This window comes from Papaver somniferum, chromosome 6, assembly GCF_003573695.1.
Source record: "Papaver somniferum cultivar HN1 chromosome 6, ASM357369v1, whole genome shotgun sequence".
NCBI classification, from domain to species: Eukaryota; Viridiplantae; Streptophyta; class Magnoliopsida; order Ranunculales; family Papaveraceae; genus Papaver; species Papaver somniferum.
In genome coordinates, this window is record NC_039363.1 from 137,165,075 (window position 1) to 137,179,188 (window position 14,114).

The window sequence follows — 14,114 nt, forward strand, 5'->3', positions numbered from 1 at the left end:
GGGGAGAACTTCGAGATAAAAACGTATGTGTATCGAATTTGAACAACTCAAATTCGGACAAAAAGTTGGTTAGCGGTTCGTAATTCGACAATAGTACAAAACGATATACGTACGTGTATAATTCGATTTACTAATTTGAGTTCGACATTGAAAATTCGGTACACATCAAATTAACAGAAAATACATTTTTAAGGTTTATTACATAATGTATTATACAGATAATATATTACGCATACTCACCAACAATCTATTATACATATAATTCATTAAGAATAATCATCAACATTATATTATACAAATAATACATTATTTTATCCCAATAATTGGAGCCTGACTTGTGAAGGTAAGGGTCAACGAATAATACTCACCTGGTTCGGCATTGGAGAAGTCCGTCTGTATTGTTCGTTCCCGAATAAAGCGTTAAAATTCATCTATCCTATCCCGTCATAAATTCCAAATTTGTGCGCTCATGTACAAAATGGTTTCTAAAAATGTGCAGCTTGATCACACATTCCAAGCATGAGGAGGTGTGATTTGTTTTAAATCCTTATAAATATCTCAGTCTAGCTCGACTCACTCAACCTAAATAACCATGACTAGCTCGAATCCCTCGGCTCGAATAACTGTCCGAGTTAGATCAGCGAATAATATGCGTACATGGTTCGATGTTGGAGAAATTCTCCCGTATTGCTCCTTCCTGAATAAAGCATTAAAATTCACGAATCATTTGATGAATTTCAAGCTATGATATCCCGTCGTAAATTCCAAATTTGTGTGTTCATGTACAAAATGATTTCTGAAAATATTACCATGCACACAGCTTAATGATGCTGAAAAGATGAGGGTACCCAAATATACCTTAATCTAAAACTTTTCCTACATATAAGTCCTTTCTCCGAAAGTGATTGTCTATGGAGTGAGTCGAGACAGTACAACTAATCGGTTCACACTTCGTGCGATCGTCTATGGATAAGAGATCGAGACAATACAACAACGAAGTATGTTTATTTGATAAAAAGGTTCAGACTTCACCAAACACAATAGGATTCACTTATCAAGTAAATAGGAATTAACATTTGTGTGATTTACTTTAATTATAATAAAAAAATTATAATGCAGAAAATAAAAGTAAATGACACAGCAAGATTTTGTTAACGAGGAAAACCGCAAATGCAGAAAAACCCCGGGACCTAGTCCAGAATTGAATACTCTCAGGATTAAGCCGCTACACAAAATTACACCAACTTCGTATAGTTGAGACCAAGCAACTAAACCTATAGTTCACCTAGTTTCGTCTGTATTCCCACGCCTCCAACTTATAAATAAGTCACGTACTTGGATCAATTCCTTTGGTTCGTATTCCAAACAGTAAAGAAACAACAAATCTGTTTGGTATCAACTCTCTTCAACCAAGTGATATGAGTCGGACAAAGGCTCTTCTGTTTTATCTTAACATAAACTCCTTCGTCAGGTCCTTAGATCTATCTTATGTTCAATTACCAAAGTAATCGTTAAGATTTTGCAATCAACATTCTTAATCCAAATAATTGTGTTAATGCCGATCTACTCAATTAATCAATCCAATTCTATCACAAGGATAAAACCGATTATTAATTGGATCATATTTTTACCGAAACAAGTATTGTGCACACCAAAGATTATGAACTCACAAATCAGAAATCTCCAATATCTTCTTCGTCTTCAAATCTTCTTAGATCTTCAGTAAACACCTGCACACAATCACTTGAATCTATTGTGATCAATCATGCTCAGAACGGAGTCTGTTAATAATGGATTATCACAGATCGTCTTTAGAACTAACAACAGTCTAAAGATCCTTGTAGATACTCTGAACTAGTTTGAGTGAATCTTATATCATAAGAGAAGATTCTCAAGCATAAACAAACTAGGTGCAATCAAAGTTCAACCACTATTAGTCAATCGAACAATGAAAACAAAAGATAAACCGCAATTATCTAGTTTCCCACCGAAGGTACTGACTAGAGCTTCTCAATCCCAAAGAATACTTTAAACCGAGCGGTCGTAAGAGATTTCGCCTAATTAGGTTATTCTCCTCTCCGAATAGGCGGCTTCACCAGTAGCAGCACAACAAGAGGTAGTTTGATGTTACGAAGGATTAGTTTGCTAGAAATGCAAACTTCAGTATTTATAGACTAAGAAGTTTGGACACCAAGGAATTTCCAAAACCGAAAATATTCTCAAGATATTCATTAAAGCACAAATTCGGTTTCCATAATTCCTGGAAATGCTCTGTCCAAAAATAATGATCGAAATCTCTCGGAAAATCTTTAATTAGTAAATGCACATTACTAATTATGATTTCCCTACAAAATGAAATTAATAACCTTAATTAAAAAATTCTTAACTTATTTATGTTTCGATCCTGAGATTCTCTTACTTTAGCTATTAAGGAATAACTTTGAACAATTAAATAATAAACATTCACAACACGTGTTAAAAGTATGTCGACATCCTAACTTTATAAGTTCTCTTTCATACTTACAACCTTGAAATCGGTTTTCCACACTTCCAAACAAGTTTAGAATTGGTTTATCTGACTTTCAAGAACTACGTGATTGATCAAAGAACATTCAATCACAATCATGGGTTTAACGGTTCTACCAAAACAAGTTTCGGTTCTACCTCTATGTGAGTATTGTGCATAGTCACACTAGCTTTCCAAAATTCGGTTGACTAGGTACTAGGATCGGTTCCCCACATATATATGGTATCTAACTTGAATGTGTTTCACATGTCCATAGGATCGGTTCCCCTTTGCCTAAAAACGTGTTGCACATGTCCATAGGATCGGTTCCCTTTTCTTCTATAAACCTTGCTTCATCTCATACAAGGATCGGTTCCCCTTTGTGATGTACTGCACCTCTTACTAGGATCAGTTCCCCTTTTCCCAGTTTTGGTCAGGCATAAAATCACAAACCCGATCATACCATCTCAGGTGATTACTTAAGATCGGTTTCACTAATAAAAGTCATACCAATACATAAGTCAGGCCTTTGTGAATAGTTTTACCAAGAACACAAACAAGTTGTGAGCGGTTATACTCAATCACACATATTGGTTGTTCATAAGATAATCAATGAATAACAAAACCAATAACACCTGGCAATTTCCTTTTCGGTTCACAAACAAGTTTATGAACTTACTTCCTTAGAACACATGTAAACATTGTTCCCTAGGATGAAATCCTCACCTCATACCCATACATAATCACAATAGCATTCAAATGATTATGGCGATGTCTTATCTACAAAGTTTAATGGTTAAGCAATAAACCTCGTATTGTATTCCTTAATACTATGTCTATCTAGAGTTCAAATATACTTGGCAGTTTTATTTTCAATATGCACGACTTGAAAAATACATTAGCGAATGAAACAGTTCAAGTCAAATATCACTAACCTCAAGTGGAAGGATGATTGTTGTCGTTGTAGCTCATTGCTTCTTCACATATTCAAGTCTTCACAATACTTGTAATGTCTCATATCCTAATACTTTCAAGCTAACCTATACGAAGGTGACTCTAGTACATAATCAAGCGACTCTTAACATGAGTTTTGATTCACTAAAATATGACAACCAAATTTGACATACCAACGCTTGGTGGGTTCAACCGAGGTATGCTCTAACAGACGCATTCCAAGCTTGACTAGAGGTGATGTGTTGTATATCTTTCGTTTAGGCCAGTTTCTATCGGCATGGAAAACTAGTTAGTTTGGAAGTTTTCCACCCACTACGGAGATGGATAACTGGAAAACTGAACTGGCTAACTGGAAAATATGCCACTTAGCAAGAGAGGTGCAGTTTTTATCGAGCGGTAGAGTCTCGACCGCTCGATGGGAACAACATAGCGCGATGAAGTCATAATCGCTAGCAGCCTATACTTTAGCGCCCGGTGTAAACTACATTGCCCAGCATATCTTATCCAATGACCAGAAATCCATCATCCTATAAATACCCCACTCCAATTTTATTTTAACTCACACCTTCTCTACTCTTCTCAATTCTCACTCACATTTGATATACTCTAACACAAATTTCACCGTTTTTACTCTCATCTTCATTACAATTCGCTAATGTCTAATTTTTTTGAATATGGATTCTCCGTCTGACTCTCAAGATGGCAAAAGCATCAAAGTGAGGGGTCCAAGAATCACCGTATCCAAAGATGAAAGCATTTGTAGGAACTATGTATTTTTTAAACAAGATAGTATCCATGGTGTCCAACAACAAAGTACCAAATTGTGGGATAACATATTTCAAAATTTTCAAGAAGAATCTATGAACATCAACAGTCGTGATGCAAGTGGGCTTTCAGGTCGCTTTATTTTAATTAACACCCAGATTTCCTAATATGTTGCTGCTATAATGCAATCCGTTCATGGCCGAAAGAGCGTTGTTTTTGACGTTGATGTGGAAATAAAGTGTCTAAATAATCGACACCACAAAGATGGGAAAATTTTTCCTTATGAAAGTTGTTATCATATTTTAAAGGTGTTGCCTAAATATGATCCACCCTTGTTAGATGGTTTGCAACAAAGATCAACATACACTTCTTATCCTTCAACACCAAGTTTACAACCATCTCAATCATCTCAACCTCCAGGCAATCCATTTTTTTCACCAGATACCACAAAGAAAAACAAATTCCAACTTAAATCTTAATGCAAGATAATAGCCATGAATGTGATGATGGCCGTTGATTGTGAAATTTACTTTGGAAGAAATTCCGTTCTTTAAATCTTCAAACAAAGGCGACTTGTGCAAAATATTATGTTGTTCTTTAACCCCGGAAGACCAAAAAAAATTTCTCATACGAAGCAGCAGCTTCAAGAATAATAATTAGTTTTGAGTGATGTCCCTTGTACTGACCGACCCAATAGGTAGGGCATACAATCCATACGCAACACAAGAAGTCGAGACTACCTAGCATTCCTGGAAATCCCATATCTTGGTTTTGCTTTAATAATTTCTCTAACATCTGCATCAGTTGGTTTTCGTAAATAGGGTATACCAAAATAATTAATCGTTGCTTCGCAAAACAACACAAAATACTTGTATGCAATTGATTTTCTCATACGAAGGTACTCATCGTTAGAATCAGTAGGTTTGCCATAACTTAGAACCCTTAAGGCCGAAGTAACCTTTTGTTCAGGACTATGACCTGTAATATTCAATGCATCATATTGATAATTAAACTGAGGTTCTACCTGAAAATGCTAATTAATAATCCTTAACACCAAATGCCCGGGCATGCTGAGTCAACCTTGGAAATTTTGATCAGAGATCACACAGTCAGGAAGAAAATAATCGTGCATCAGCTTCTCGTGGAACTCATCCCTCCGCCGATACGTATATTTTCTTTTGAATACTTATCTTGGCTTTGGATCTCTAGGTATCTGCCCCGATGAATATAGCTGCAACACAATGTTGGTTAGTTCTCTATCTTCATCTGAATCATCATCGATTTATCGCAGCACCTGAACAAACATTCCGTTGTTCAAATCGATCTATACGAATATGCATCTTTTCATCAGAAGAATCCATTGATTATAAAACTAAAAGTAAATAAATTCAGGATTAAGGTAATTTATGAAGATTTTATTTAAAAAAAAAAAAACATTGTGAAGATTTTTTAGATGTGAATAAGTTGAATTTAATGGGGTTAATATATATGGTGTGATGGGGAAATAGTCGTTCAAAATTAATTGCTAAAGACAAAATTACCACCGAAAAGTCTAGTACATATCACCAACTGTCAATAGAGACTCAATCACTTAACTCTTTACCATAGTGACGTACACAAGGGTGTACCACTTGCATAGCCTTATCAAGATATCACGTAGTGACGTACACAAGGGTGTACCAAAACGGGCGTGGCACCTTTTCACAGTGCATTTTGTTCATTAAATTAAGAAGTTCCAGTCAGAACAGTAGAGCCTTTGTTGTAGATCCGAAAGACTTTTTACTTCTTACATTACCGTACTTTAGTTAGACTGAGAAGAGAGAGTTGTTGGTAGCTGAAAAAAATACACAACGGAGAGATGATCTCTCAGTTCTTCGTTTTGTCTCAGAGAGGCGATAACATCGTCTTTCGTGATTGTAAGTTCTAGGGTTCAATCTGATTCAATACCATTCTGCATGGTTGATTTGATCGCTTAAAATCCCTAATTTGCAATCTCTTAATTGAGTTTATGTATTAGTAGATCTTCAATGTGCTCGAATCTTCAATCGCGAGACTAATTTCTTATAAGAATTTCACAATTTGTCATAGAATTCGTTACTAATTGCATTATTACTTGCAGATCGCGGAGATGTGCCAAAAGGAAGTGCCGAGATATTTTTCCGGAAAGTGAAATTCTGGAAAGAAGATGGAGAAGAAGAGGCACCACCTGTCTTTGTAGGTATTTGTTTACTTAGATAACACTGTATTAGTCTGAATTTCATGATAAAAGGACTCTTCGTCGTAGTCGTTTCACCTAGTTTTGAGGTCTTAGAAGGGTTTCACTTGGTGTAGATGTCTTCAAAGGATTATGAACAATAAATGAATGTAGAATCACATGTCTGTTTCAATTGAAACAATGCGAATTGCTTTGGTGTTAGATTCCCACTAATCTTGCATAGTATCAGAGGAGGCACATATGTCAATGGCCCAACAGCTACCTTGTACTGTCTGCCATGCCTTAAGAGGTAGTGTGAAGAAAAGAATTGTTGCCCATGGACATTGAGACCCTAGCAAAATCTTGTTTATATGGATGGCAGACAACTTCACTCGCTGCCAAGTAATTTTGATTTTGGATGCTGCTGATTGGTGGTCAAAATTTAATTGTTTTGTTTCCTTTCACTGGATTGTATTCGTTACGCTTCTTCTCCCTAAGGTACTAATAGTTGTTTTGCTATTGTTATTTGTTTGATAATAGAACCTGGATGGAGTGAACTACTTTCACGTGAAGGTTGCTGGATTGATCTTTGTTGCTACAACAAGGGTTAATATGTCACCTTCTCTTGTTTTGGAGCTTTTACAAAGAATTGCACGTGTTATTAAGGATTATCTTGGTGTTCTGAATGAGGACTCTTTTAGAAAGAATTTCGTCCTTGTATATGAATTGCTGGATGAAGTTATAGTAAGTATTATCCTGTTTTTTAAAGTTGTTATCTGTCAATGATACATATTTCTAGCATTTGCTGAATTTGTATTGATTCTCGGCATTAGTTTGAAACAGAATATTTCAAGTCATTTTGATTTAGCCTACCCCAACTTGTTTGGGACTAAAGGTTTGGTTGTTGTTGTTGTACTTTGATTTAGTCATTATCATTGAAAGACAATCACTTCTCATGTCATTTCTGCATCCCATCTGCATTCTCTTCAGTAACACTTATCCTTACAGTTCAGCAGCCTGTTACAGTGCATATTGTTTGATTTGTATTCTTGTGTTTTACTGAATATAGAGAGCATTTCTATGGACAGTCCACTTACTATCCCCATGTTGAACCTGATCATTTCTTGTTTATCCAGGACTTTGGTTATGTACAAACAACATCTACTGAAATGTTGAAGTCTTATGTATTTAATGAGCCAATTGTGGTTGATGCTGCACGTTTGCCACCCCTTGGCCCCGCTGCCATGTTCATGGTATATTCACTTGTCTTATTTTTGGTATCTCATGCTTATCCAACTGCTTAGATTGACTTCAACTACTTGCATCCACAGCAAGGGACCAAAAGGATGCCGGGTACAGCTGTAACAAAATCTGTTGTAGCAAATGAACCTGGAGGCCGAAAGAGAGAGGAAATTTTTGTTGACATAATCGAGAAAATAAGTGTAACATTCAGCTCAAGTGTAAGTACCTTCTGTTGGATATGTATTCTCTGTTTAAACGACTAACTTTACTAAGTCTGTTTTAATTGTTATTTATCTTTTTGATTCGTTCCCGTTGTAACTGTTGTTATCTGTTATGGAATAAACAGGGTTATATACTCACGTCCGAGATCGATGGTACCATCCAAATGAAGAGTTATCTTTCAGGAAACCCAGAAATACGTCTAGCTCTGAATGAAGACCTGAACATAGGAAGAGGCGGGAGGTCTATTTATGGTATTCGTCTGTTTATTTGCCAATACTTTGTTGTTGTCTTTGCAAGTCTTTTCTGGTGGTGTAGGGCTCGTCTATCTAGTCAAGTATGTGATGTGCTTATGTTAAATTTAGGAAGATTTAATTTTAATTTCTTAAGTTTGTCTGCTTATGGTTTTAAATTTGTTTCAGAGTTTGATTTGTGTTTGCTATACGCGTTTATTGTTATTATGTCATCCATAGTTGTACTTGTCTAGCTGATATTGGGAGCTCTTTTTTCCTTCTTTTTCCAAGGGTCAGTTATAATTCTCTGCATGTTTTTCCTACAGATTATAGTAGTTCTGGTGGAGCAGGTGCAGTGATATTAGACGATTGCAACTTCCACGAATCAGTTCATGTCGATAGTTTTGATATGGACCGAACTTTGTCACTGGTGAGTGGAAGTGATACTGTCAAATAGACTTGGAATGTTGCACTATAATTGAAGAGACTTCCCTCAAATAAAGAAAATAAACTAAAATTGAAGTGACTGTCCTTCCTTATTACAGGTCCCCCCAGATGGTGAATTTCCTGTCATGAACTACCGTATGACCCAGGAATTCAAGCCTCCTTTTCGTATTAATGCACTGATTGAAGAAGCAGGGGCATTTAAGGTGAATATAGTTGTCCACAAGTTGCATATTTTCGACGTGATGCTTTCTGAATCAGGTCATGTCTTAACAATTGCCTATTTTATGATTGATTAGGCTGAAGTTATACTTAAAGTACGTGCTGAGTACTCATCAAACATCACTGCAAATACAGTTGCTATACAGATGCCGCTGCCAAAATATACTACTAGGTGTTTAATCTAGCTTGAGATTCATTTCCGTCTCTTTTCTTGTATAATTATCACCAAAATACTTCTTGAACTCGAATGGAAATTGTCATTATTTCGTTCAACACTAACTAATGTAAGTATGCCGCAAATTGCTACAGAGTAAGCTTTGAGTTGGAACCTGGAGCAGTTGGAAACACTACTGATTTCAAAGAATCAACTAAGAAACTTGAATGGGGGTTGAAGAAGGTTAAATTTTAGTTTTGGTTCTGCGAATTCATCTTTCTGCGAACTTAAGGAAAATTTGATATGACTAGTAGAAAGCTTTGTGCTATCTTTATATTTTATCTGTTGGTGTTGCTAATGATATGAGAAATATGTTCCAGATTGTTGGTGGGTCTGAACACACTCTCCGTGCAAAACTTACTTTTTCACAGGAATCACATGGTATAATTTTCATGTTGTTATTGTATTGTCCTTTCTGTAATTTTGGTTCCGCGAGATGCATATAGTCTGATTTTGTTTCACATGTCACTGAATACAGCAAATATCATGAAAGAAGCTGGGCCTGTAAGCATGACTTTCACAATACCGATGTATAATGCTTCAAAGCTTCAGGTGAGGTGTTCTGTTCATGGAGTGTTTATACAAATAAGATTGATATTAAGATATGTTTGTTGAGTTTAGTTGTTCACTGGCTTTCTCAATTACACCAAGCATATTATCCTTCGCTTAGTTGTTTACTCATTCCTTAATTAATGACAATTAAGGAATGAGTACCTCTTAATATGGCTCAGATTGAGTTCAAAATATGTTTGCTAGGTTCTTACTTGCTTACTGGTTTCTCAATCACATCAAGCATCTTATCTTTTGCTTAGTATTACAATAAACTTTCTTAGTGAAAAGCAGTACATCTCGATATATATGTTTGAGTTCTTAGTTGTTTACTGGTTTTTTCAATCACATCAAGCATCTTATCTTTCGTTTGGTATTTCGATCAAAATTCTTAATGAAAAGTCAAGGAAATTAGGAAAGAGTACATCCTGTTTCAAGAAGTTAAAATGTGAATACTCTCTCCATTTTGTGGTTGCAGGTAAGATACTTGCAAATAGCGAAGAAATCCAAGACCTACAATCCATATCGGTGGGTGAGATATGTCACTCAGGCAAATTCTTATGTTGCTCGCTTGTGAGAAAGACAATCAACAACTAAGCACCCTTGCCTACAAAAACTCACCTGCACATTTGCTGTTCTTCTGTACTGTCAAATTGTTTTTCTTGTGAGGACTTTATTAATATGCTACAGATGAGTTGAAAAATTATAGATGAAAACCTTACCTATGAAGGTGAGTTTAGGCTTTTTGTACTGAACTATAACCTGGGTCGGCATATATCATTATTTAATACCTCTGGATCAGGACCTGATGTTTAATACCTCTGGATCAGGACCTGATGTTTAATACCTCTGGATCAGGACCTGATGTTTAATACCTCTGGATCAGGACCTGATGATCTAAAACCTAAAATCATCTGATTCAGCATTCTTGATGGTGTTTTGATCAATTCTGGTCAAGTCTGACCAGGCTAAATGTTATTCTTATTCTAGCTAAGAATGATCTCAGTCTAAATCCGATCTGGTTTGACTCAGCTAAATTCATTTTCATTTACATGAGCTTTCTGGCACCATAAATAACTGTACAGGTTGTAAAATTTCAGTATGATTTGGTACTTTAGTATTTTTATTGCTAGAGTGGAAACAAACAAGTGGGTCAAATTCTAGCACGTATATTAGAGTCCAAATGCATGTCCAAAGAGCTGCAGCCGATCAAGATGTCCTGCATTCACACTTGGATGATTGAGAAAAACTTTAGAAGAAAATTCTAAATTCACGTGCTATTAGCCTATTACCCTAGCTACTACTAAAGTACGAAATTCGTGTTCAACAAAATTAGACTTTCCAGTTTTCTGGAAAAGCTCGGCAATTAAGAGACTTGTGTACAACTGTCCCACGATCATCTATCGAGGGACAGATCAAACATCAAATCGTGCTGTGTTCGAACCCCAATATCACTATGTAATTACTTGCCGTACAATGATGCCTTCACTGCGTGAAACAGTCATTTTTCTTGGATTAATATGAAAGATATGGGTCTGAAGATCGAGTAAACTCAAACAGTGACATTAATCCTCCTTCTGGCAAACCTAGCTAGCTTGTCAGCTGTTACAAGTTCAACCTTTCTATTAACAAGTATGCTTACATGGCATGCGTAAATGCAAAGCTGTTTTTAGGATTTTTGCTAAGCTAATTATTGCTTCATTAACTGTTCATAACAGTACTTTTTTTTGAGGACTTCATGGAGAATCGTTTACACTTGCGCCGTGGTCCCTCAAACAATGCCCTCTGTCACGTTTACCTACCTTATTAATTTCTTTCTCCAACTTCATGTATAAAAATGTACACATAGAACCCACAAACATGATACAAACACCCAAGAGATCATAAGTGAAAGAGAGTTAGAATGACATCAAACCAGTCAAAACAAGCACAAGCATTCTCACTAGAAGGAGAAATGTATTGTGATAATCAACTATATCAGCCTCTTAGCCCATCTTCACAATGTATTCACACATCAATCCTTTCTCTCTGCATCGTCGCAGTCGCGGAGTCTGAAATCCTTATCAACCCATCTAAAATCTCAGGAACCCTCAGGAACGATTTGTTACGAGTTAACCCACGATTTTCATCTGTCGTGGTAACAGACGACAAAGGATATCAATGGTGGAAAAATGTGGAAGTTCAAGTTGAAGATCATGTTATCATACCTGACTTCCCCTCAGGGTTATCACAAGAAACTTACACTCAACATTTCAATACCTACTTGTCCAAAATAAGCCAAGATGTTCTTCCAGAGAAACAACCACTGTGGGATATCCATATTTTCAACTACCCAACAAGAGAAAATGTTAAAGGAAGTTTGATTTTTAGGATGCACCATGCACTCGGTGATGGATTCTCAATCATGGGTGCAATATTTTCTTGTCTTAAAAGAGCTGATAATCCTTCTCTTCCGTTAACTTTCCCTGCTGCAGGGTCTTCAAAATCATCTACGGCTAAAAACACAGCTCTGAAGAAAATGGGGAGTTTGGTATCAGGGTTTTGGAATAGTGCAGCTGGTTTTGCATGGAGTGTGCTTCAGAGCACAGTGCTGGAAGATGATCAAACTGTCATTAGGTCTTGTACGCCTGATCTTGAGTTCTTTCCCGCTGATATCACCACCATCTCTTTCTCTCTTGATCAGATTCGTCAAGTCAAGACCAAAGTTGGAGGGGTAAGATTTCTATCTAATCATATATTTCCTGATCCAGGCCACTTAACGTTTTTTAGTCGTTCATAATGACACAAATTCACTTTTAACCTTTAATACTTGAGGTTAATTATAGACCTCATTATTGATCTGCACTGAATGAGAGTCACATCAATTATTAATCTCTGGCATAAGTACTTCTACAGTTCTACTGCAATGAATCAAAATCTCCTACCTGCACTTCATTGTCATGTCATTATCCTTCCATTTTACTCTTCTGACCACATTGGAAACCCCATCACCAGACATTTAAGGAAGTTGAGAACGAAAGACTGAAATTACAGGGTGTATGTGATGAACTGTTAGGCAATGAAAACTAAATATGTGGTTAAAGCCCCTGTGAAGTGTGTAAGTTCTTTCAGAGTAAACACAACAGAGATCATCTAATAAATACATATTTCATCTTACTCTTCTTTAGCAGTCAAATCGCTTCCCAGAATATATACAAACACTAAGGACAAAATAACCTTAATTTCAGCTTTCTCCCATGATTTCGAACTGCACCATTGCATATTTAATGTGGTACTATGTGGTGTCCAATTGGGTCCAACTTAACGTGGTATGTGGTGACCAGTGGGGTCTAGGAGACAATCCCTTCTAGGGGGTGATTGACCCTCTCCAAGAGTAAGAGGGCTGGGAAGATGTGCATTCCAGATATATTGCTTTATGATTGAGTATGCTCAAGCTACTCACAGTTAAAACGGAAACTAATCCATTTTGTGGCACTAAACATAGTTACAGCAAATTTATTAGTCTTTATCTCTAACAAAATAACAATGTGTGTGCAGTCTGTAAATGATGTTGTGGTGGGGTTGGTATTCTACGGATCCCATTTGTACAGCCAAGCTGTTGCGGACGAAAAGTCACTCGTGTCATCGAGTACTGGCTCACGTAAAACAGCATTGGTGTTATTGAACACGAGGATGGTGAATGGATATCGCAGCCTAGAAGACATGGTAGAGAAGGATCTGTGGGGAAATCATTTCTCTTTCATTCATTTGACTATCCCTTCAGGTGGTAATGCTGGTAGTGATACTAATGATCCAGAAAATAAGGTAGATCCACTCAGTTTCATCTTGAAAGCAAAGAAAACAATAAAGAAAAACAGGAATTCCTTGAGTGTTTATCTCAACAGCGCCCTACTCAGATTGATGGGAAGTATCAAAGGCCCTCAGGTCAGTTTATACTCTCTCTATATGAATCTGCCAAGTATGCTTAGTTAATTCGTCCATGAAAATCCCCAACACGTTTCGACATGTTTCAGGCAGTATCTCAATACGTACATTCAACACTGCGGAACACAAGCATGGCCATTTCGAATTTAGCAGGCCCAACGGAGAAAATGGTAATAGCAGAGCATCCAATACAAAACATCTACTTCACAGTATCAGGATGTCCTCAGGTAGGGTATAAAAGACCCTTCTATATTTTTTTATTTTCACGAGTCTGCGTTTAGTTGTTACTCAATAACGTCTACATGACAGAGTCTCCTCTTCACTGTATTGAGTTACATGGGAAAGCTGACGCTAGTGATGAGAACTGAAAAGGGATTTATCAACTCAAAGCTGCTTGCATCCTGCATGGAGGAGGCTTTCAAGAAGATCTTTGAAGATGCTTGTGGGAAGGGCGCTCTGGATAGGATGACTCCTGCCTACTAGCAGGGTCGATACAAATCTGACAAACATGATTGGACTACCAAACACCCATAATTTACTTATTAATGATGTTTTGTTTCTAAAACCTTAGTGTTTTCACTTGTCTTTCAATACTGAGTCGATTATCTAAACTCTGAATGGCACAGTTTATTTTATTAGTCCAATATC

The 14,114-nt window shown here is 36.7% G+C and overlaps 2 protein-coding genes across 2 annotated transcripts; both read left to right on the forward strand.

Moving 5' to 3' along the window:
• Positions 1–5,959: 5,959 nt before the first annotated feature.
• On the forward strand, positions 5,960–10,388 carry LOC113289469 (AP-4 complex subunit mu-like). The gene is made up of 13 exons (XM_026538723.1): positions 5,960–6,141; positions 6,345–6,439; positions 6,960–7,163; positions 7,556–7,672; positions 7,751–7,879; positions 8,008–8,134; positions 8,440–8,543; positions 8,659–8,763; positions 8,857–8,951; positions 9,089–9,176; positions 9,314–9,374; positions 9,472–9,545; positions 10,021–10,388. Exons 1-13 carry the CDS (start codon positions 6,084–6,086, stop codon positions 10,117–10,119), a joined length of 1,356 nt encoding a protein of 451 aa, XP_026394508.1. The 5' UTR covers positions 5,960–6,083; the 3' UTR covers positions 10,120–10,388.
• A 1,034-nt stretch (positions 10,389–11,422) lies between these two features.
• LOC113289468 (O-acyltransferase WSD1-like) lies at positions 11,423–14,055 on the forward strand. Its single transcript, XM_026538722.1, has 4 exons — positions 11,423–12,255; positions 13,080–13,466; positions 13,556–13,693; positions 13,776–14,055. The coding sequence occupies exons 1-4, from the start codon at positions 11,446–11,448 to the stop codon at positions 13,947–13,949; spliced, it is 1,509 nt and encodes a 502-aa protein (XP_026394507.1). The 5' UTR covers positions 11,423–11,445; the 3' UTR covers positions 13,950–14,055.
• The last annotated feature ends 59 nt before the right edge of the window (positions 14,056–14,114 follow it).

Excerpts from the sequence above, each read along its gene's own strand:
- LOC113289469 (XM_026538723.1), top strand. The coding sequence starts at position 6,084 with ATGATCTCTCAGTTCTTCGTTTTGTCTCAGAGAGGCGATAACATCGTC. Across the intron at positions 7,880-8,007 it reads GTGTAACATTCAGCTCAAGT|GGTTATATACTCACGTCCGA; the intron begins GTAAGTACCTTC and ends TGGAATAAACAG. Across the intron at positions 8,952-9,088 it reads CTGCCAAAATATACTACTAG|AGTAAGCTTTGAGTTGGAAC; the intron begins GTGTTTAATCTA and ends AAATTGCTACAG.
- LOC113289468 (XM_026538722.1), top strand. The coding sequence starts at position 11,446 with ATGACATCAAACCAGTCAAAACAAGCACAAGCATTCTCACTAGAAGGA. Across the intron at positions 12,256-13,079 it reads TCAAGACCAAAGTTGGAGGG|TCTGTAAATGATGTTGTGGT; the intron begins GTAAGATTTCTA and ends ATGTGTGTGCAG. Across the intron at positions 13,694-13,775 it reads CAGTATCAGGATGTCCTCAG|AGTCTCCTCTTCACTGTATT; the intron begins GTAGGGTATAAA and ends TCTACATGACAG.